The sequence below is a fragment of the Erinaceus europaeus genome, chromosome 8 (genome assembly GCF_950295315.1).
Source record: "Erinaceus europaeus chromosome 8, mEriEur2.1, whole genome shotgun sequence".
Classification (NCBI taxonomy): domain Eukaryota; kingdom Metazoa; phylum Chordata; class Mammalia; order Eulipotyphla; family Erinaceidae; genus Erinaceus; species Erinaceus europaeus.
The window spans coordinates 54,168,586-54,193,437 of record NC_080169.1 but is presented as its reverse complement, the minus strand read 5'-3'; the positions used below and the strand labels follow the sequence as shown (position 1 = coordinate 54,193,437).

The following is a 24,852-nucleotide window of genomic DNA, read 5'->3' as shown; positions in this document are numbered from 1 at the left end:
CTTTCTCTCTCTCTCTCATTTCTTTTCTTCTTTCCCTCCCCTCCTTCTCTCCCTCACTTTGTTTCTCCTTTCTCTCACGTTTCTCTCTTTCAAAGAAAGAACCAGAGCATCACTCTGGCATATGTGTTGCAGGGATCTAACTTAAGACACTGCATTTGAGGGTTCAACACTGTATCCACTGCGCCACCTCCCGGGCCCTTTAATTACACATTTTCTTGTGTGTCTGTTTAACATCTACATCCCTCTTCTGATTATGAGTTCCACAAAAAGAGCAATGACCTTCTCTATTTCTACTCAGCATCTTCTGTCAGGTACTTTGGCAGTACCTAACACACAGAAAGTGATCAATAATGTTTTGTTGAGTGAATGACACAACTTCATTTCATTAACTTTATTCTCTAGGCTTATCCAAAAGCCTCTGAACCCACACTGTTCCTTTAGTGTTTACTAAATGCCTTCAGCACTGTGGGTAAAACAGGAACCATTGATTGCTAGAAGCATGAGAAAGGAATGTAAATAATTAGAATTTTTTTTTGTTAACACTTGTGGCATTAAATAAAATGAAAGATCTGAAATAAGGCAACTTGGGAATCTTACCAGTTTCACATAAAAAGGTCCAAGAGAATTTTTGTTATTTGCAAAGCTGTCTAATAAAAATATTCTCATGTTTACTGCTAATTATGGACTTCAGTAATTTCTACTGAATAGAAAAATGGGTTCAGAACATTTAATAGGAAAACAATGATATGGAAAAATAGACCGTGGGAGAAGGTAAATGTAATTCGCTTAGTGAGGATTTTATTAAGTGCCTAAAAAATAAGAGAATATTCTCACCTTTTCATTTTGGTAAAAGTGCACTTTTTTTTTTTTTTCCAAACTGTGTGCTAGCCACAAAGATGTGAAGGGGGAAAAATATCAGTTCTACTGTTCTGCACTGCTGTTGGGAACGTAAGAAAGTTGTGGTATATATAAACAATGGAATACTACTCAGCTGTTAAGAATGGTCACTTCATCTTCATGTCATCTTGGATGGAGTTTGAAGGAATCATGTCAAGTGAGATAAGCCAGAAAGAGAAGGATGAATATGGGGTGATCTCTCTCATAGACAGAAGTTGAGAAATAACAACAGAAAGGGAAACACAAAGCAGAACTTGAACTGGGTTTTGGTGTATTGCACTAAAGTAAAGGACTGGGGAAGGGGAGTGGGCTGCTTTCAGGTCCTGGAACATACCAGTGGAGAAGGACCTAGGTGGGGGATTAGAATGGCTTGCAGAAAACCAAGAAATTTTATACATGTAGCAACAACTGTATTTACTGTAAACCATTAATCCCCTAACAAAACATTTAAAAAAAAGCCAATTCTGCCTTTTATTTAAGATTTTGCTTAAAGACTCTTGAAAGTCACAGCAATACTGCTCACTACAGAGCAGTGGTTAAGGACAGGTCAACTCTGGACTGTATTATAGGATGTGAAGTAACTGAAGCACCAAAAGGAACAAACTTATTTTAAGTTTTCAACTTGTCTCTATCTGCCAGTAGTTTTACAGTGACTATCCCAGGAAATGACTGACCGACTGCCCGAGTATTGGCAATCATATCTGGATAGAAAAACACCTATACTGGCATTGCTTTGATGGCCTTCAAAGTGATCTAGTCTCCAGTGAATGCTGCAGGATACATGTGCCATCATGATAATATGCATCGGGGATTTTAAGGGAGTAGACACACTGAGAAGAAGACTTGACTTTCACAAGAAGACTTGACTTTCCCCTAAACAATAATACCTTTATGGAGTGTCTGTATGTGTGCAAAAGGATGCAGCCGTTTTGCTCAAAGGTCTACATAAAAAGTAAATTAAGGACAAGGGAGACAGATAAACCAGAGCTTAACAGTGCTCTGGCAAAATAAAAAAAAAAAGTAATAAAGGACAAGGGAGACATCATAATGTTTATGTAAAAAAAACTTTCATGGGGGTCAGGCGGTAGCACAGTGGGTTAAGCGCACATGGCGCAAAGCGCAAGGACCGGAGTAGGGATCCTGGTCTGAGCCCCCGGCTCCCCACCTGCAGGGGAGTCCCTTCACAGGAAGTGAAGCAGTTGTGCAGGTGTCTGTCTTTCTCTCCCTTTCTGTCTTCCCCTCCTCTCTATCCTATCCAACAACGAACAACATCAACAATAACAATAATAACCACAACAAGGCTACAACAAGGGCAACAAAGGGGGGGGGGATGCCCTCCAGGAGCAGTGGATTCATGGTGCAGGCACTGAGCCCCAGCAATAACCCTGGAGGCAAAAAAAAAAAAAAAGACTCATGCCTGAGGCTCTGAGCTTCCAGGTTCAATCCCCTACAACACAATATACCAGAGCTGAGCAGATATAAAAGTAAGTTAATGAGGAGGGAGAAGTAGGGATCCCATTGTGTCAAACTGGCACTAAGCAGCTGTTTTTTCAGTTATAATTTTAACAAAACTTAAGATAAATTTGTACAAATGAGCTGCTGAACATCCGCAGAACCACTGGATATCCATTACAGAGCCTAAGAGGTGGCACAAGACACAGCTGCACTCCCCCCTAACCCCCTAGGTTACTGGAGCCTACAGTGAGTAGAAAAGAGTTGTGGTAGTCATCAATAGCCAAATACAATCATTTGAATTCTCCATGCCATTTACGATCCATTTGGTGCATTAATTGGTCACAAACTTATCCAAGTTTCTATTTCCTGACTGCCAAAATGAGGGGATAGAGGAATTTCTGAAACACCAAATCCAATGGCAACAGTATTGCCTAGTACTGTATGACTCCATTTGAAAACAACAAATAGAGAGCACTGCTGCCTCTCTGACTTGCTGTTCACAGTTATCAGTCATCATCAGGCTGTGCTCTGACACTCCCTGTCAGAGCCAGATGCACAATCACCCCAAACTACTGGCTGGGCAGTTTGTCTATTATCCTCTTATCTTGATAGACAAAACTGAGCTGCACCACAACACACTGCACTTGACATGGTAAATATTCACATAGTTTGACTTTAGAATCACTAAATATAATTTTAGTCTTACGTTCTATTGAATAAACTTATATTCCTGAAACCTTCCTGCCATGAGATTATATAACTGCATGAGTCATCCTTCTCACATGTCACTCGTAATGGAAAGAACCTCCCTGTAATTTGCTCTGTTTGGTTTTCCACAAATGTAGTTATTTCTTCACAGATCACAGAAGTTGATTTTTCATGGTTACGGAGAAACTCTTCAGATAAAAATAGCCCATGTCAGGTGGCAAGTATAACGGGCCCCAATTTTCACATCACAACGGATCTCAGATATAACAGAAACATATGGACATTCTAATTCATATGCCCACACTTTGTACATACATTCATCTGCAAACCACTGCCCCACAGACTTGAGGTGACAAATAGGTGGGGTGGAGTTGGTGGTGAAAGTTCAAGAAAAGCCCAAATACAGTTCACATTTAACCTACGAATTCCATGTCCAGAGTGTGGTATTCGCAAAGGCAGTGGTCTAAGGCTGTATGTGACATGCCTTCTTGGCACCTGAGATTTGATGCCCAGGAAGAGAGGACTATCTGGAGCAGGTCTGCCGAAGTCTCCTCTAAAACATGAGACCCAGGCCAAGTATATGCCTAAGTCTAAGGCATATACTGCAACATCATACATATCTTAATTCAATAATCTTTTTTTTTTGAAGAGCATAAACAACCCCTACCTAGTATAAGTACATATGCATGCCTGTCCTGTACATTGAACAGCATCAACTTAATAGCTTCTAAAAATTCCTGAATATCATGCTGGAGGAGTTAGCCTAATCAAGCTAGATGTCTAACAGCATTTAACTCTTCTTTATAAGACAGAGGGAGATAGGTCATTTGTGTAACACACCTATAGTTGTAACTACAACCCAAACTTAAAATGACTTTCCTAAATTAATTTTTATCCAAAAGGTCAACTCCTTCAAGAAATTTACAGCCCAATGAATTAAACTCCCAAATACTTAACAAGTAAGACAGAAAGAAGTACTATGGGAAAGGACTAATAAGATAGTATACTCTTAAACATTAAGAGTAGAAAAAGGGGTTGATTTTTAAATGGAGTATCAGACATTTGCGTAAGGCTTTAGAAGATGTAGAAGCATTTAATGTGGCTGCATGATGTCAGTTTCAAATCAGGGAACTTGTAACATCCTTCAAATTAAACTGATTCTCAGTTCCTATGTGACATAACCCACTAAAATGTATATTTCCAAGAAGTCAAGTGTAGACTTTTATATGTCACCATGTATATGTAAAGCAAATGTGTTGGGAGCCATAATGACACTGCACATCACACCCCGAAGATGGCACCAGCCATGTGGTGGCTAAACCAGTAAAGTGGTAAACAACTTTGCGGAAGTTGGACGATCCAACTTCACAGACTGCGTGCTGTACACGTGAATTGTTTTATGATTGGTAGAAGGCTGCATGATCTATGAATGCTGTATGCTTGCTTAATGCCCATTGGCTGACTATGTTACAGTGAAAGGTACTTAAGGTGGCCATAAGAAGGAAATAAAGGGAATTGAGGAAGAAGACTCTGGTGTTCGTGTCGTTGTTGCGGGCCAACAGCGACAAGTGGTGCCGAAACCCGGGAATCTCAAAACAGTCCGTGAGTAAACCGAAAGCTAGTCAAACAGACTAGGGAGCTGCGAGAAGTGCAGGATTGTGATTACAGGTTAAGCTGCTTTGAAGCAGGGAGTCGCCATGGGAGGCTTTCAGTCAAGCCAGCACATGGAGGGAACTATTAAGAAATTACTGAAGAGTAATGGGACCCCCGTTAAGACGGGGACCATTAGGACTTTCATGTCCACAGTAGAAGAGGTCGCTCCATGGTTCCTGGAAGAGGGACTTCTTACCATCCTGCAATGGGAGCACCTTGGAGAAGTTTTCAGAAAGATAGAGGACAAGGAGTCATTGAACGTGCTCATCTCACCTTAAAAAATTGCTTATATAAACAAAAGGGGGGTAAAGGGGAGACGTTTCGCTCCCCCAAAGAGAAGCTGCATATTGCTCTCCTTACTCTTAATTTTCTATCCCTGGATGAGCACGGGAAGTCAGCAGCAGATCGGCACTCCACCGCCGACTCTGGCCCTAAAGAAATGGTCGTGTGGAAAGATCCTTTAACCGGCCCCAGTTCTCAGATGGGTGCGAGGCTCTGTCTGTGTTTTTCCACAGAATCAGCAGACGCCTGTGTGGATCCCGGAAAGGCTGACCTGTGCTGTGACGCATAAAGATGACTCCCCCGCATGCCCTGCTGATCATGATGATGGTGATGACGACGGCCAGGGCACAAACGCGAACCCTGTGGAGTCTGGCCCGCGCGTGGCCATTCCCCCTGCCAGTGACCAATGAGTCCAAAATCCTGCCAGCCTTCCTGTCCATAAATGCCTCCACGGGACTTCCTACAGTGCCTTTCGATCCAGCCACAGGATACTTCAATACCACGGACTTTCTACTCCAAGGGACTGTCTGCTTTCAAGCCCCCGGGGTCTCGGCAGATTCTGTCGGACCCTGCGTGACGCTTTTGAATCAGACCCTGGGACATTTCTCCAATAGCTCCGGGCGCCCCTGGGCAGTCACAATGACTTCTGCCACTGTCCCGCGGGTCTGCCCTCGTCGGGTGTGCAACTCCACCTTGCAGATTCCCGACCTTTAGCAACAGCTCTTTTGGAGGATATAACTACTCCTTTGGCAACCCCACGCAGGGTGCCCCAGTCAACCCTTGGCAAGTGTGGCTGTTCTGCACCTCGGGCGGGGGTTGCTCGGACATTTCTCCTTTCTCCTTTGTGTGGGGGGCTACGTGGAAAAACTGCACCTATTCTTATACTCCCGGAGAGACGTTTGAAACTAATGTTTCTCCTTCTGAATGCAATGCTACATTGAACTTCCCCCCTACACCTGTATGTGTACAGCCCCCGTTCATGTTCATAGTTCATGCTTCGGTTAATACCACTCGGCTGCCTTGTAAGTCAGGGAGATGTAACCTGACACAATGTTGGAACGGTATGGGCACAGCTGTAGTGGCCAGGGTACCCACTTATCTCCCTGTACCCACTAAGATAGAGGAAGGAGAGTTAGAGATTTTGCTCTGCCCCAGGCGAGATTTTGGCATCACAGCGGCAATTGTTTCTGCCATTGCCGTATCTGCCACCGCCGTAGCGGCGGCAGGCATTTCCCTAGCTACCAGCATACCTACTGCAGAAGCTCTAAATAATCTCACCGCATCCACGGCCGAGGCCTTCCAAACCAATCTACCTGTTGTTCAACACCTCAGAGCAGGTATCATGATTGTGAACCAAAGGGTAGACCTTCTCCAAGAGTCAGTTGAGCAAATAGAGGGTATGCTGGCTGCTCATTGCGTGCGGAGCATGCCTGGAGTGTGTGTCACCAGTACGGCATGGGTCAATAACAGTCTGGCAGCTAATCACTCCAGGCGATTATCCCTGATGCTCAATGGCACCTGGTCCACTGAGTTTGACACACTGACCAAGACCATGAGACGCCAAATTTTCTCCATTAATACCACCAAAGTGCAGATTGCCATGGCAAAAGAGTTTGCTGCTTATGTGCTCTTGGCAGTCTCCCACCTAAAAGAATGGGCTGGAGTAGGGGTCCTCGGGACAGCGCTTGTGGGTGCCATCATCCTGGGCCTTTATTGTCTGTTCGTCTCAGAGCACAGGCTCGAGTTGAACGACAAATTATGGTCCAGGCCATGTTGGCTATCCAAGGTGGAGAGACCCCTCAAATCTGGCTAAGCATGCTGGACCAGTAGCCAAAGACGGGTAAGTTCCCTGGGGTTCCTATACCAACCTAGGACAGGCAGCGTGCCAAGCTGCCCGGCCGCTGAGGACGGGTAAGGGTACGAACAGTCTGGGACAACCTAAGACAGGCATGGTCCCCTGCTCATTTTATTATATATAAACGGGGGAGCTGTCGGGAGCCATAATGACACTGCACATCACACCCCTAAGATGGCGCCGGCCACCTGGTGGCTAAACCAGTAAAGTGGTAAACAACTTTGCGGAAGTTGGACGATCCAACTTCACAGACTGCGTGCTATACACGTGAACTGTTTTATGATTGGTAGAAGGCTGCATGATCTATGAATGCTGTATGCTTGCTTAATGCCCATTGGCTGACTATGTAACAGTGAAAGGTACTTAAGGTGGCCATAAGAAGGAAAATAAAGGGAACTGAGGAAGAAGACTCTGGTGTCCGTGTCGTTGTTGCGGGCCGACAGCGACACAAATGTATTATTATACTAAAATAATTTTTTTTTCCCTCCAGGGTTATTGCTGGGCTCAGTGCCTGCACCATGAATCCACCGCTCCTGGAGGCCATTTTTTCCCCCTTTTGTTGCCCTTGTTGTAGCCTCGTTGTGGCTATTATTATTACCATTGTTGATGTTGTTCATTGTTGGACAGGACAGAGAGAAATGGAGAGAGGAGGGGAAGACAGAGGGGGGAGAGAAAGATAGACACCTGCAGACCTGCTTCACCGCCTGTGAAACGACTCCCCTGCAGGTGGGGAGCCGGGGCTCGAACCGGGATCCTTATGCCGGTCCTCACACTTTGTGCCACGTGCGCTTAACCCACTACACCACCGCCCGACCCCCACTAAAATAATTTAAAAAAAAACATAAAATAATGGGAAAAGTTAGAAATGTAATAGTAGTCTAGAGGAATTATGCTTTTTGTTATTGACTTTAAATTTCAACTATGACTCTGTCAGTCTGAATTTGTTGCGATGTCTTTCCCAGTTGCTAATATTTTGTACTTTATGTCACTATAAGAATAAAAGTATGCAATGCAAGATATATACTGAAAAAAATCAGTCATTTTTTTATTGTCTTTCCCTTATTCTTTATGAAATAATTTGTCTACGTGTTCCTGTCTGGACAGATAAACTTTGAGCAAGAATGGAATGTTAATTGATGTTACGCATAAGCTGGGCTATCATTCCTCAAATTTAATCAGAAAAAAAAATGACTACAAAAACTAACTGGTTTTCCTGTTTTTATTTATGGTTTTTAGTGCCTACTTGGGAGGAGGATCAAAATAAAGCCTCTCAGTTATGGCTCACCCTTCCTTCAATTAATGTACCCTAGGAGACCAGTTCCTTCCATCTGTATTCCTGATGACTCTGGGGGTCACAGAGCTGATTCAAACTTTTCCCCAGGGCCCTGAAACAACATGCACAACAACTTCCTATGGAAGCCCTCAGCCTACCTCACCCTTCCCACTGGGGAAACACGTGGATTTAGCCCTTTCTGATGTGATTATATAAGAATACAAGGGCTCATTTGACCCAGCCAAAAGCTGAGGTGTATTCTTTAAACAAGGGTTTGTGCCTTGGTGTATGCAGAACAAAGAGGAAACAAGGAGATTCTCTCTACATATTTAAAGGGCTTCTCGGTAAAAATTCTGAAGTCCTAAGTAAAGCACGGTGTTGAGAAAATAAATGATCTTTTATGTCCAAGTTGTTTGTAGTGTCTGTAATTCCAAGGTAGAGGTGGGGGTGGGGGGCGGTGGGCGACACTTTAACAATGCAATAAACCTCCCCCCACACACACACAAAGTCATGGTGTATGTAACTCAATGGAGTACTACTCAGAGGTTAATTCAGTCCTTAAGGACTAACTTATGGGTGGGACTGGGAGTGATTATAAGTAGTGAAATAAATAAGAAAAAGGAAGGACAACTATGGGATGATTTCACTTACATGTGGAATAAAGAAAATTGAAACATATGAACTTGAAAAAAGAAAAGAAAAAATATATAATTAACCTATATCTGTGATCTTGGGAGAGCTATAGTAGCTGCTGATGGAAGTCAGTGGAAACACAGAACTGGTGTGGAATGATACTATTACTTTATAATCTGTGTGCCATTATTAAATTATTAATAAGATAAACATTAAAACTAACAAACAAAATAAGTTTGACAAAGATCTTTTTCTTAAAGATTAAGTATAATATTTTAAGAACATTATTTGCAGTCTTCATCAAACTAAAGAGATTATCCATATCAACTTTCTGCCCTAAATAAATACAGCCCTATTTTATGTAGTTATGTATGAATTCTCTGCAAGCAGAACAGTTTTTCTTTTTAAACGATTATCAGTACCTAATTCCTGCCCTTTCTCTCAAAAATTTCTCTTTAGAAATTACTACTAGGAGATACAGAAGCTAATTAAAGTTAATACCTATTGTGGTTTTGAGCTTGAATGATAAAAACAAAACAAAAACAAAAAAAAAAAAACAAAGAAAAACCAGTGTCTTTGGGCTTAATCTTTTTATTCTGACTTGGATAAAGTCTTCACCTAGCAGGGTGGTGTCATTTGTTCATGACTCATCCAAGTTCATTATAATTTAATTTCTTGGGGGCTGGAAGGTTAAGTGCACACAGTACAAAGTGAAAGGACCTACACAAGGATCCGGTTCGAGCCCCTACTCCCCACCTGCAGGGGTTTGCTTCATAAGCTGTGAAGCAGGTCTACAGGTGCTTTTTTTTCTCCCTCTCTGTCTTCCTGTCCTCTCTCGATTTCTGGTTTGTTTTTTTTTTTTAAGATTTATTTATTTATTCCCTTTTGTTGTTCTTGTTGTTTTCTCATTGTTGTTGTTATTGATGTCATCATTGTTGGATAGGACAGAGAAATGGGGGGGGGTGGGAAGACAGAGAGAGGGAGAGAAAGATAGACACCTGCAGAGCTGCTTCACTGCTTGTGAAGCAACTCCCCTGCAGGTGGGGAGCCAGAGGTTTGAATTGTGATGCTTACACCAGTCCTTGCGCTTGGCGCCACCTGCGCTTAACCTGCTGCGCTGCCGCCCAACTCCCTCGATATCTGTTCTATCCAACAACGATAGCAATAATAACAATAAAAAGGGCAACAAAAAAAGGGAAAAGGTGGCTTCTAGGGGCAGTGGATTCATAGTGTAGGCACTGAGCCCTAGCAATAACCCTGGAGGCAAAAAATATATATATATTAACTTCTTTGCCATCAGCATCACAGATCCCGAGGAGTGCTTTCAAACACCTAAGTGCCCTGCTTGTTTCTCTTGGTGCTACCTCTTCCCTGAACTTGAGCTGTATTTCCCCAGACAGCATATAAGCAATTTTGAGAAAGTAGTTATGGCAAAGAACATTTAGAGACTTGTAAGTGATTCCTTTTTAGCAGCTAAGATGCAACAGTCCCACAACAAACTCAGTCTGGATGTGTCTACTAGTCTAAACAGAATGCTATCCTCCTAACCATTATAGAAAAAGATGGAAAAACATTCTGCCCACCAACTGCATAAGCAATAATATTAGAGACACAGACTAGGGACCAACTATCATTCAAAAGAGAGGAAAAAATGTTTCATGAAAGAACAGAATTCTCACTCACCACTGATGTAAGAGCCATCTGAAAACTGTAGATACGGGCGAGGCCGAAATCAGCCAGCTTTATTTGTCCACTGCTGGTTACTAGAATATTCTGTGGTTTCAGATCACGATGCACTACTCGGTGAGAATGAAGAAAATCCAAACCTCGGAGAAGCTGAAACATCATATCCTAATCAAAACAAAAAAACAAAATAGTCAAAACAGAAATTCAACATACTCCTCAGACTGAAGAAAGGACTTGGCACAAGGAAAGTATCTGAAAAACATATGAGTGAATACATTAATCTCTTTTCTTACTTTACTACTCTATTCTCAAGATCACTACAAAACTTCAGTCTTGATCTATATTTATTAATATAGATAAAATATATATAATAAATATAAAAATATATATAATAAATATAAATCTTGATCTATATTTATTAATGACAATTTATCATTTCAGATGGCACAGGAATATTCTAAAAGGCTACATATCCAACTGATGTCCACACAGAAGGGGGTGAGAGGAAGACACTTTTTACTTCATATGCTTCTTTGTGATTTAATGTCATTTCAACAATTAAAATCCAGTGACCGACAATAATATTAATGGTAATTTTTATTTTTATAGCACTCAATAGTTAAGTAGTTCTTGTTCTAAGTAGTTTTTGTTGCATTAATTTGACTAACATTACAACACTGATGGCAAAATGGTACACAGTATGTTTATGTGATCAGTCCACCACTAGCAAGAAACAGTCTTAACTTAAATCAGAGTCCAGAAATATTGAATTCAAACCACCAACCAGTGCACTCCTGGATCAGTTCAGCAACTTAATGAGTAGTATATGTAAATAAAAAACTTCAACATCTATGTGAGTTTTTAATCTGGCTGTGCCTCAGTATCGTCATGACTAAAATGGGAAAAGAGCAAAATGTGCTATTTTCTGAGGACTGAGAAACATGTAGAACAGTACTGAGAATTCAATAAATGGCAGCAGTTCATGGAGCAGCATGAAGCAAGGGAGAAAGCATTCAGAAAAGAAACTAATGTCCTACCTTTTGCTAACTTTAGAGTTGGTGAAACCAGACAAAGAATTTGAAACTCGTATCTTAAAGTTTTAAGACTTTGCTATACAGTTTTCGGGAACCTGGGGTTGATAGGAGTGATCTCACCCTCAATATACTATGAGAATAGTGGGTGCGAAGATGGATGGAGGCATTTTGCTCACAAAAAGGTTAGAAAAGTGATTTGGCAGTATTATGGTCTTCAGAGTTGTCAGGGCTTATACACTTGTTCAGAAGTTAGATGACTAAACCCACTCTTAGACAACAGCATGCCTGATGATTGGTTTATGGTACTGTTTTTTTCCTTCCAAGCTGGGAGTTCTCTCTTCACATCACAGCTAGCTTTAGTCTTTGCCATCTACAAAATGGAGAGAACTGTACTTCCTCCTTGTAATACTTTGTAATTTAAGTGAAGTAATGTATACAAGGGGATAGGATAGTTTCTGGCACATGGTGGGCATTTAACAAATCATAAGAACTGATGTTCTAGGAGGTCGGGCAGTAGCACAATTTGAGGCCTCCCCTCCCCACCTTCAGGGAGGGTCACTTTACAGATAAAGCCAGTCTGCAGGTATCTATCTTTCTTTCCCCCCTCTCTGTCTTCCCCCCTTCCTCTCTCGATCTCTCTGTCCTATCCAACAGCAACAACAGCAGTAACAATGACAATAACAACAACAACAACAACAACAACAATGGCAACATAAGGGAAAAATGGCCTCCAGGAGCAGTGGATTCATAGGGCAGTCAGTGAACCCCAGAGATAACCCTGGAGGCAAAAAAAAAAAAAAAAGAATAGGCGTTTTAGGGGAACAATGTAAAAAGCAACTGGAAGAAAATGTGGCCAATGCCACAAGGTTAAGTGCTAAGGACATATGTGTACGAAGACAGAGAGATATACTGGAATCCTTCGGGAGACCCAGCTAGGTGGATATTCCAAACTTATAAGGAGTATTTCTAAGTGTCCAAAGGTGAAAGCAGTGGAGACGACTGTACTATACAAGGGACTATTCTCAAAACTTAAGAACCACTGCAGGTCAAACAACTTGTAACAAACAGGGGTGTGAAAATGAAGCACAAAAAGCTAACCAAACATCTTCTGCTGTGGCATATAAGGTTTTATTGGAAACACATGTACACAACTTGTAAGCACTAGATTTTAAACACTATGATTAACCTAATGTCAAGCTGGCCAGTCACCTCTAGCTTCTTATATGCCAGTCACCACTAGCTTCTTATATACTAAACATCAACCACGTTAAAACAGTACAAGAATAAATCTGCTTGGTTGATGTTTTAGTATTCAAACAATTTAAGCAGCCGATTAGCAAACAGAAAATGTGAAAATTTAATGAATAAAAAGGTTCCCTCTAAATTTATAACAGCATGGATTACAGAACAACAATGCATGTTGCTTTTATCTGTGTGATTATTTGTAAAGCATGTATTTCTCAATTATATAATTGGGTACATCATTAACGCAGAAAGTATCAGAAGTGAAAAATGTAGAGAGGGCCAGAAAAATATAGCTCACTTGTTTAGTGAGATAGCTTTGTCAAACACACAACTGAAGCCTTAGCCTAGCACCTCTCCTTCATCCTCCTGTACCATAATGAAATATCTATTTTTCTGTTCTTCTATGCAAAAACGCATCATGATTTTTAAACAACTCTATTTTAGCCTCTCTCCCTAGATCTTAGCAACCACCATTCTACTTTTTACTTCTATTAATCTGTCTAATGAAGCTAGTATCATATATACGTGGACTCATGCTGACGGGACCTTTTTTTGTGACTGGCTTATTTAACTTAGTGAAATGTCTTCAGGATTCATCTATGTTGTAGCATATGACAAAATTACATTTCTTTTTAAAGGGGCCAGGTGGTGGTGTACCCAGCAGAGTGTATGTGCCAGACTCAAGCCCACACTTCCCATGTGCAGGGGGAATGATTCATGAGTGGTGAAGCAGTGGCAGGATTCTCACTCTCTCTCCTCTACCACTCCTTCACTCTCAGTTTCTGTCTCTATCCAAAATAAAATTTTAAAAAGTTAGCTTCCATCCTTTTAAAGGCTGAATAGTATTACTTTGTATGTATACACTGCTTTTTATTATTCACTGATCTGCTGATGGATACTTGGGCTGTTTCTATTTTTTAGCTATTATAAATAATGTTGCTATGAAAGTATCTATGTATCTACTTTCAATTCTACTAGAGATATGTATGTATGTATGTATGTATATATATATATATATATATGTAAAACTGATAGATCTAGAATTTTTGAAAACTTATGATTCTCCTGTAAACTATTATACAATATTACTACATAAACAATTAAGCGATGGTTAGGTCCTGGATAGTCTGTCAAGTGAGTTAACTGATTCACTGGTAATTTTACTCATTGTTACACTTGTATGCTAAGGGAGACTCAGTGATAAGTCACCAATTAAGCTTACTATATAATATATACTTTTTAATCTACTTCTGAACATGACAAGACTCCATTTATTCCTTTAAAAACAGGTTCCTCTTACTTCTCATTTTAACCCTCAGTAGTACCCAAAGCATGCTATATTCAAAATCACAAAGGGCAAAGCAAATTCTGACAAAGGATGAGCAGGTTTAATGTGGATTCTTTAAAGCTTCAGGCCTCCTGGAAAGTGGTAACTAGTGAATTTGAAGCAAGCAATAAATGAGAGGATTTGAAGAAGAGCTTCAGACTCAGATGTGAGTTTTCTTTGAAAGAACAGACAAGCTGTACCATAAAACGTTACACTTGACCAGTATGAATGAGAGACGACAAATACACCAAACATTGCCTGAGGCTCCTTAGTAGAAGCAAAGGCCAGGCTCCTAATTTTAAGTGATGCTTTTCTATTTTTACTCCTCTAAGCAACTAGATAAAAGCATAATAAAAGTGTACATATGGGAGCTGGGCGGTGGTCCAGCGGGTTGAGCCCACACAGTACAAAGTGCAAGGACCTACACAAGGATCCCAGTTGGAGCCCCTTGATACCCACCTGCGGGGGGGAGGGGGTTGTTGCTTCACAAATGGTGAAGTAGGTCTGTAGGTGTCTCTCTCTCTCTCTCTCTCTTCTCCTCCTCTCTCAATTTCTCTGTCCTATCCAAAAAATGGAAAAGAAAAAAAAGGCCATAGGAGCAGTGGATTTGAAGTGCCAGCACTAAGCCCCAAATAAGTATTCTGAGGAGAGAATGAAAAGAATCAATATATTATTCATATCTGGAAGAGATGATAATGCTAAGTAAAGAATAAGTTTCAACTCACTCAAAATACAAAAACAACTGATTTTCATCAAGTTTGGAAACGGTTTTTGAGAGGCAATATAATGACTAAACAGACAGTCTGGAAAAAAGGAATCATTACCTCATCATGATGGCTATTATTAGCCCACTATGGAAAGTCATCAGGAACTGAAACTAAAATATGCAATGTCAATTATTATTTCTCCAAAGCAGGATATTAAAATCAGTACAAGTATAATTTGGCTAATTATCCTAATGGTTGTTGCTCTATATGTTGCTTTATGATTTTATAAAAACAATTTAACTACATACTGTGAGTACTTTTCCAATTTTAATACATTCCTCACAGTAACATTCTCAATTAAAAAAATCTGATAACTGCATTTAGACAAAACACCTTATCTTTCCTCATTCTCCCTCTCAATTCCCTCTTTTGAGAATTTTTCCCTCACTCTGTACTTCCCTCCTCTCCAAATGAGGTAATTTATTAGAGAAGTTGAGCTTCTACAGAATAAAGTATTATTTCCCAACTGTGGTGGACATTGTTGGTTGCCATTATTAAGGATTTATTTATGTCAGTTAAGGTAGTCATACTGGCTTTTGATAGACACTGATTCAGGGGTGGGAATGAGTCCCAGTCAAAACCAGTGAGACAAATTGTCAAGTCTGTTACAGAGTCTTAGCAAACATTTTTCCCCTTTGTAAGAGATGACAATAGAAAATTCTCTGCAGTATTTCATCTCCCCAAAACCCTCACTTACATGTCTACAGTAATGTTACTTGAGGGCATGAACTGGTGCATAGAACTATCATCTTAAAAAATAAAGGGGGGGGTCGTGAACGGCAGTGCATCAGGTTAAGCATACATGGTGCAAAGTGCATGGACCGGCGTAAGGATCCCGGTTCGAGCCCCCAACTCCCCACCTGCAGGGGGTTGCTTCACAAGTGGTGCAGCAGGTTTGCAGGTGTCTATCTTTCTCTCCCCCTCGTTGTCTTCCTCTCCTCTCTTGATTTCTCTCTGTCCTATCTAACAGCAAGACAGCAATAACAACAATAACAATAATGACAACAAGGGCAACATGAATGGGAAAAAACGGCCACCAGGAGCAGTGGACTTGTAGTGCAAGCACCGAGCCCCAGCGACAACCCTGAAGGCAAAATCAGTAAGTAAATAAATAAAGGAAGGAAGATATCTGTATATATACAATCCCATGGAGCAGGTAAGTAGATGTCTGAGTCTTTGATAACACTATTGAATAGGTAAACCGATTTTTAGGGTTAGCTTTGAAGTCACATCAACAATACCCTTCATTAGGCATTTTATAAGGTGTTCTATAATTTTTAGCTAGAAATTACCCTAAAAAATTCAGCTTAACTTGGGAGTCAGGCGGTAGCACAGCAGATTAAGTGCAGGGGGGGCAAGGACTAGTATAAGGATCCCAGTTCGAGCCCCTGGCTCCCACTTGCAGGGGAGTCGCTTCACAAACGGTGAAGCAGGTCTGCAGGTGTCTATCTTTCTCTCTCCCTCTCTGTCTCCCCCCCTCCATTTCTCTCTGGCCTATCCAACAACGATGACATCAATAACTACAACAATAAAAAACAACAAGGGCAAAAAAAGGGAATAAATATTTAAAAAAGAAATTCAGTTTAACTAAAATTGTATCAAGTAAAACTTGTTCAGGTCAATACCTTTATAGCCCTAGTCTGCCCTAACCCGATACAATGCCTGTATTAATATATTGTTTGGGGGAGGCAAGGTGGTGGTATACCTGGCTGAGCACACATGCTGTTATCATGACCAAACAACATAGGTTGGAGCCTCCACTCCCCACCTGCCAGAGGGAAGCTTCATGAGTTAGGGTGAAGCAAATCTGTAGGTGTCTATTTTTCTCTTTCTCTGTCCTCTCAATTTCTGTCTGTCCTATCAAATAAAACAGAAAGGAAGGAAGAAAGGAAAGAAGGAAGGAAGGAAGGAAGGAAGGAAGGAAGGAAGGAAGGAAGGAAGGAAGGAAATAAAGAAAAAATGGAAAAGGGCCTCCAGGAGTGGTGGATTTGCTGTGCAGGCACCGAGAACCTTGGTGGCAAATATATATATGTATATACGTATAGGTACACACACACACACACACACACACACACACACACACACACACACACACACATTTTTCTCTTTTCTAAGTGAATTGAAATATGCATATATTTGAAATAGCTGCTCCTTAGGGCTCTGTCTTCAGGTATTTATGTGTAACTTCACTTAACACACTAACACAATGGTTTGGGCTATTTCTTTGAATTAATTATAGCAAGTCACTTTAACAGGGAGGTGTGGCTATGGAGTAACAGCGAACAGAACAGATTCTTTTCCAAAACAACAAACTATTGAACTTAACAAACTTCATCAAACTACAGCTGAGACATCCACAGAAGCACTGCAGCCTGAAGTGGGTGCCTGTACATGCGGTTGGGGTGAGAAGGGGTGCTGGATTGAAACCAAACACACAGAAGTTAAGATCTCTAGTACAGAATGGCACCATTTTCCATCTACGCAGCAGCAGTCAAAACAACAGACAGTGCCAACTGTGAGAACAGGTAACCAATGAGCTTAACTTAACCAATAAGCATCACCTTAGGTTGATGGATTAGCCTACTGAACTACTGGCAAGGAAATATAATAGCAAGGGACATTTCTGACTAAAAACAGTCTGTTTCTCACCAAACTAAGGTAGACATACATAAAGCTAATCTGGCGGTAGCAAGTAAACTGAGCCCTGCTTCTCTGACCACAGCTGCTGCCTAGCAGCAAACCCCCGAAGCTTGGAATTGGGCTAAAATCCTTCAGTAAAGCCATATACACACACCACACAGAGTACAAAATGACTCACGGAAGCAACAAGAAACATGATCCCAGCTCCTACCCCTAACAAGCCAACATATAAACAAAGAAAAGCCCAGTGATCACAATAGCACTAACTGCTGGCTAGCAATAACTAGCATGATAAATGTGTAAACAAAAAAAAATTGCAAAAGCAAACTTCAAAATGTGACAAGAGAGATAGATAAAAATGGAACAGAAGGACTCCAAGAAACCATGGACATGGAGGAACTATCAGAGAAAGACTACAGAAAGCTCATTATGAGGCCTAAGGAAGAACCTATGCATAATATGGAGAAACATATTCAAGAGTTGAAAGAATATTTCACTAAGAAGTCAGGAAACACAAGAGCTCCAAACAGAGTTCTCAAAATTCAATGACAAGAAAAAAATACAGGAGGCTGCTAAGGAAAGGAAAGAAATGGCATACAAAGGTAGAGTTATCAGACACTTGTCACACTTCTTTTCATAAACCCTGGTGGTAAGGAGAGAATGTAATGACATATTAAAAGTACTAAAAGATAGGGAATTCCAGCCACAGATTTTGTATCCTGCAAAATTTTCCTTCAAATATGAGGGAAGAAATAAAAACCTTCTCAAACATTCAAAAAAGCTAAAGGAATTTGCCACCATCAACTCTACCTTGTAAGAATTACTGAAAGGAGTCCCATAAGAAAAGAAGCAATGGAATATATGTTCTAAGTGAGGTGAACAGCAGTACAATAGAACTAAGAACACAATAATAAGAATAACAATAAAATAAGAAAGAGGAGGAAATTAATGGACAGTGATTCTATCACGTATTAGTTAATAAAGACCAACATAAAAAAAGACTTTGTTAGATATAATATGTTAGTTATTACACTTATGGTAACCACAATACAAAATAAGAAATAGTGTTCTACAGGAAGTACAAGAGAAATCAGTGAGGAACTGATCATACATAGCAACATATCCACACAAAATGACAGTATCAAATGGGCAAAGAATCAACAATTTTGAACAACTTCAAAGCAAAAAAAACAGAACAGATATAAATAAAACATATATACTGATAATCACCCTAAATGTGAATAGCCTAAATCCACCTGTCAAAAAACTCCTAGTAGCTAGTGGATTAAAGTACAGGATCCATCCATCATATGTCTTTAGAAGACACACATCCAAAGCAAAGTAAATAGGGGTAAATAGATTTAATACTTGAAAAGTTCTCTAACTGCCCAGATCATAGCTATAAGTATACATATTTTCTTTAGCCTAATCATTTAATGTTTCAGATTTGTAAGATGCTAGAATTCTGAAACTGGGCTTAAATTGTTTAAGCAGCTCTAGAAATATGTTTGTATTTTTAAATTCTTAAGTTATCCAAAACCTTGGGCCAGATAGATCAAAACTATCTGGTCCTGTCAGTGTCTAAGATACTGCTATGAATAGACATTCTTAAATTACATAAAGCATAGTGAGATCAAGTATATTATAGTAATTCCTAAAAATTGTATTTTCAAAGAAAAACAGAATCCCAACTACCATGGTTATAGTAATAATTAACTATTGCTATTTAAAACTCTTTGTAAGACTACAAGGAATCTTTCCCATTCTCTTTAATAACTGTATCCTGGTCTTGGAACCTCTGGGACTTTACTTGCAACTTCTTGGTGTTTCTTCTCTTTGATTTCTTACCCTATTATACTACTTCTGTTGACTTCAGCCAAATCAATGCTACCAGTGCCACCATGCCACATTATGCTACTTCTGACTTGTTAACTGCAAACTGTCACCAGTGATGCCAAGCTTGAGATGTCAACTTTCCAACTCCTTTAATCTGGCGAGATCTTTCCTAACACATGGGACTATTTAGATCAATTTCAGATGGCACCATTTCTAATAAAGTTACAGATACTAGTGCAGGCTAGGGTCTAGGGTAGTGGGCACATATATACATGTATCCAGAAGCATGGGGAAATTATATATCCCAAAGTAAAAGTGCTTAAGAGACCTCTGTGACAAGATTTATAGCTAATAAGCCTGACAATCTAGTGTAAAGGCCTACTCAATTAACTATACAAAAGGAAGTATGACATATTCTTTCATCTTTTAATCTCTTTTGACAGAGCATCAGCATTGTTACCCCTTGAAAAGCTTTAAAAGAATACAACTGGCCAAGAGATATGCTCTCAATAACTATACCAAAGTAAAAGACAATTATTGTCCCTATGACAACTTTTATTTATTTATTTTAGAATAGAAACAGAGAGAAATTGGGAGACGAGGAGGAGACAGAAAGTAAAAGGCAGAGAGAAACCTGCAGCACTGCTTCACCACTCATAAAGCTTTCTCCCTGTAGCTGGGGACTAGAGGCTTGAACCTGTGTCCTTGTGCACTGTAAAGAATGCTATTAACCAGGTACACCACTGTCTAGCTCTGTACCCATAACAACCTTTATTAGAATCTCAAACAAGTAAATACAGAAAAACGTTTCTTCCTAACTTGAAGCCAGATCACATAAACCTAATACTGGTTTGGATACACCAAATGACACTTGATATTGAGAGAAAGTGTACACTCATCAAATAAAGAAGGGACTACAAAAGCTGGAGAAGGATAAGAGACTGCCTCACTTAATGATGAACTTTTTGGCAACTTTCAGGTCACCCCATCACCCTGGCATCCTAGACAGGGAATCCTAGGATTCTCCCATAGATAATAGGGGTCTAAACTTCTAATCCCTCTTTCTACCATTTTTGGTCACATCCATTGGGAACGTCATCATAAACCCTTTAGTGGGCTTCTTCAGGGACATACTCTCACTATGAACTATTAGTGGTAGGTACTGCCCCATTTTCTGAAGGGAGGCTGGGTCATCCTACTCTGCCACTCAAAGAAGAGTGGTTCTTTAGTCAGTACAGCCTAGAATGTTCCCAGCTGTGACCATGGACTATGAGCTCAGTCTGACAGGAACTCAAAGGTTGTACAAGCTCCAGTGCTAAATATATTCATATGGGCACGGGATTAGACTGTTGTGGTAAACAGCTAATTGCATTTATATTTTTGAAAGTCTTCAAGCAACTCTCTGCCCTAAATCTATTTCTCAGTTCTACTCTAACTCTGACACCATTTTCCCAGATAATATTTCTAGTCCACCCCCATGTTAGCTATCAAGCTCAAGCAAATATTACTAAGACACAGGCTCCTAGGAACATACCTAAAGTAGACTTCCTAGCTTCCTTCCACCCCAAGGTCCCTACTTTTATCTGCTCTATTTCCATTTATGGCTCCAAAAATAATTTTGGTCCATTCCCCAGAGAGGTAAATGATAGGAGATGTAAACCAGAGGGCTTTGTATCTCCATTACACCAGCACCCAAAGTATTTGTTATCAGGAATCTTGTTTTTTTTTGTTTTTGTTTTTGTTTTTTTACCAGAGCACTGATCAGCTCCGGTTAACGGTGGTGCATGAGACTGAACCTGGGACTTCCAAAGCCTCAGGCATGACAGTCTGTTTGCATAACCTTTATACTATCTCCCCTACCCTGGAATCTTGTTTTGATACCATCAATGAAAGTGAAGCAAATCTGGAAAAAACCAAAAGAACCCAGGTATGGTTTTGCTTATCTGAGAGAGAAGAGGAAAAAAGGAAAGACACTTGGAAGTAGTAATAAGTGTAAGTATAGGGGTGACCTAGAAAGTGGAGGCAGGGCCATTCAAAAAAGGGGGGAGTACATACATACACACTTACACACAGAAACAGTTAAGTTATAGAATCAGCCCAGGTGACCTTGAGAGAACTACTGGAGGGAACGGGACACAGATAATGGTGGTGGGAAATGTATGGAATTACACCCCTATTATCTTACAATTTTGTAAATCAATACTAAATGACTAAAAAAATTTTAAAAATTACTTAAATATAACCTATTTGCCAATAATATTGTGATGCTATTACTGGTGCCTATGATTACAGATATCACTATATTACACATAAACACCTGAAGACAGAGCCCCAAGAAGCAGCTATTTCAATGGGGAAAAAAAACCATAAATGTACACATATTTCAAGTTAGTATGTGCCATGGGCTACAAATGGTATAGATGCTACAGATATGAATAGACACAAAGGAAAATGCAGCATCCAAGCTGCTGTGGAAGCAGGTAGGTACTATTAGGGTGGGGGAAGCACCTATCTGGAAGAGCACACCAGGAGGGACCAAAATGAAGGTAATCACTTAGGTATTTGTTTAAGAGCAACTGACCCTTGATGGGGTGAAAGGCCTTATACTGCAAAGGGTGTTTTATCTGGCTGGTGTAGGGTATTTTCAGTGTCTTACCTTGTCATCTATGGGAAACCAGTAGCATTTACTGACAGCTATGTAAGGTGGCTATTTCCTACTGTGGACATAAGCTATTGTTATACTCTGGACATAAGCTTGTCAGGGTCTGAACCACAGTACTGTAGAGAAGGAGCAAAGGAAGAAATAACTCCCGAGAAAAATCAATGTGTTAATACTGTTTTTACTTATCAACTTTAGTAGAACATCCTTTGAGGCCTCTGTTCTATTTCCAGGTAACACGGAGTGACCCAGGACTTGATATTTAACATTTCCTCCTCGAATGCCTAGCCTTCCTTTCCTCACCTGCAAAATGGAAACAACACTTTTTTGAGGTGGAAATACTTTTTTAAGGGTATTAGTGAAGATTACAATGTGTGGACCTCCTGCCTTGGGTAAAGTGTTTAGAACTGGTGCCATTAAATTAAGAAGATGGGCACCAGGTGGTAGCACAGCAGGTTAAGCGCACATGGCGCTAAACACAGGGACTGGCGCAAGGATCCTGGTTCGAGCCCCTGGCTCCCCACCTGCAGGGGGGTCGCTTCACAAGCGGTGAAGCAGGTCTGCAGGTGTCTATCTTTCTCTCCCCCTCTGTCTTCCTCTCCTCTCTCCATTTCTCTCTGTCCTATCCAACAACAACAGCAGCAGTAACAACAACAAGGGCAACAAAAATGGGAAAAATGGCCTCCAGGTGCTGTGGGTTCATAGTGCAGGCACTGAGCCCCAGCAATAACCCTGGAGGCAAAAATAAATAAATAAATAAATAAATAAAATAAGAAGAAGAGAAAAAAAAAAAGATAGCCACCTTTAGCAATAACGTCAAGCAACACCCTATCTTCAGACTTACCTAGTTTTCTCCAGTTAGTACACAGATAGCCTCACATCTTCCTTCTTTAAAATCAAAAACCACGGGAGTTGGGCGATAGCGCAGAGGGTTAAGCTTATGTGGCGCAAAGCGCAAGGACTGGGAGAAGGATCCAGGTTTGAGCCCCCTGCTCTCCACCTGCAGGGGAGTCACTTCACAGGCGGTAAGCAGGTCTGCAGGTCTCTCCCCCTCTCTGTCTCTCCCCCTCTCTGTCTTCCCCTCCTCTCTCCATTTCTCTCTGTTCTGTCCAACAATGACGACATCAGCAACAGCAATAATAACTACAACAACAATGAAAAACAACAAGGGCAACAAAAGGGAAAAATAATTAAATAAATATAAAAAAAAACACCACTGCTTGTTGTGGTCATAGTCTTTTAAATATCTACTATTAAATCAAGTGTTTGTTGCTTGCTCTTAACTTTAAAAATCTAGATGGTAACAGTATTTTAGATCTATACAGTTCTTTAGAAATCATGCATTATTGATCACTGATGGTATGTCTTTTTTTATAAATAATACAGTTCTCTAAGGTGATTTTAAGTGGGCTTACCTATACCAGGGCTGTTTTAAGTGGCCTCCCACTGTTGAGATTCCTTTAAATTGTTTTATGGGTGCTCTTATTAGATAATAATTGTGCACTTCAAGAACACAATATAAATTTTAATTTCATATACACGTTCATAAGATATTACTGAGCAGAGAAAAATTTCTAATTAACTTTGTTATATAGTTAACTTTGATGTTTTCCTAGCTAAACAAGCAAGGACTAGAATTTTTTATGTTATTTCCTTATGTCATCCATTCATGCTGAACCATGTGCATTCCAACGAGGAGAGGGAGAGAGAAAGAAGTCGGGAATCTGAAAAGAACATTTAGCTTCATTTGGTCAAAAATGGTCTTTACAAGGACTTTTATTATGGTCATAAAACATTGATACAACAATGTACCTCTTCCTTGAAAAAGACAAGAAATCCTTGTAGTAGTGAAAAGCTGAAAACAACACTCAAGAGACTCTTGCCTCCTTCCCATATAAATACATCTTTTCATATTATCTGTTTAGGGTAGAGCCACAGGCACAGCTATTTATGGTGGCTCAGAAGAGGCAGCACTTCATCTTTTTTGGTGTGTGTGTAACTTCAAGGACTGAGTTTTTAAGCTGAAGTCTGAGAGAGAAGCAGCAAATACATTTTCATATGGAAGAGGACCATATATACTCTTCATTAACAATTCCTCAACCTATAGGAAGTGGCCATGGGTGGTCAAATCCAGGCAAGCAAAGAAGAAAGCCTAAGTGGGAAGGAATCTTTAGGCTCAATGGAACTGAAAAGCTATTCCTTAAAGCAAAAATAAAAACTAGGCTAACTAAGAATCTAATGATAATCTTACAAAAAGTCTGACAGCTTTAAAATAAGTTCAACAATAGGAAGTATTCAGACAGAGATGGGTAGCAGTACAGCTAAGCAATTTTTAGACTTACAAAGAATTCAAGTACTCAATACGTAGTTATAGGTGCACTTAATATACTGAGTGCTGCCATGTTACAGACACCCCTCTAAAAATGTGGGGTGTACTCATTTAACTTGAACTGAGTGTTCTCGCAAACATGCCTCTTCTCACCTTCAGATCTTTTACTGGCTCATCTAAAACTCTAGTCAGCTCTTTAGACCATTCTTTTTCCAGAAACCACAAACTTATCTTTCAGGTTTCTTGAAACTCATCTTCAAATACTTTGCTTTAGTAACTACTTGTTCATTCCTACTCTAGCAATTTAAATTGCTTGGAGAAAATCACCGCAAGAAGGTTTGAGTGGTTACATATCTTGGCCTCCAATTTCATGTAGGCTTTCAGCACTACCTTCTCTGGGTTGCTGGGAATTCTTCTGCTGTTCCCAACAGTTACCACAAACATTCACCATTTGTTTGTGTTCTCAATTGTGTGTCTCAGTAGCATCTTAAATTCTGCCTCCACCTCCTCATTCATTCATGGCTCCAATATTTAGTCATAGTCCAAGACATCCGGAGTCATGCTGGCAACTGA

General features: G+C 40.2%; 1 protein-coding gene across 1 annotated transcript in view; it reads right to left on the bottom strand.

Annotated features, from left to right (window-relative positions):
• Positions 1–24,852, bottom strand: part of CDK6 (cyclin dependent kinase 6) — a 284,231-nt gene that overhangs the window by 149,282 nt on the left and 110,097 nt on the right. Inside the window, exon 3 of the mRNA XM_007522491.3 lies at positions 10,440–10,607. Coding sequence (XP_007522553.1) covers positions 10,440–10,607 — 168 coding nt within the window. The remainder of the gene's footprint in view (positions 1–10,439; positions 10,608–24,852) is intronic.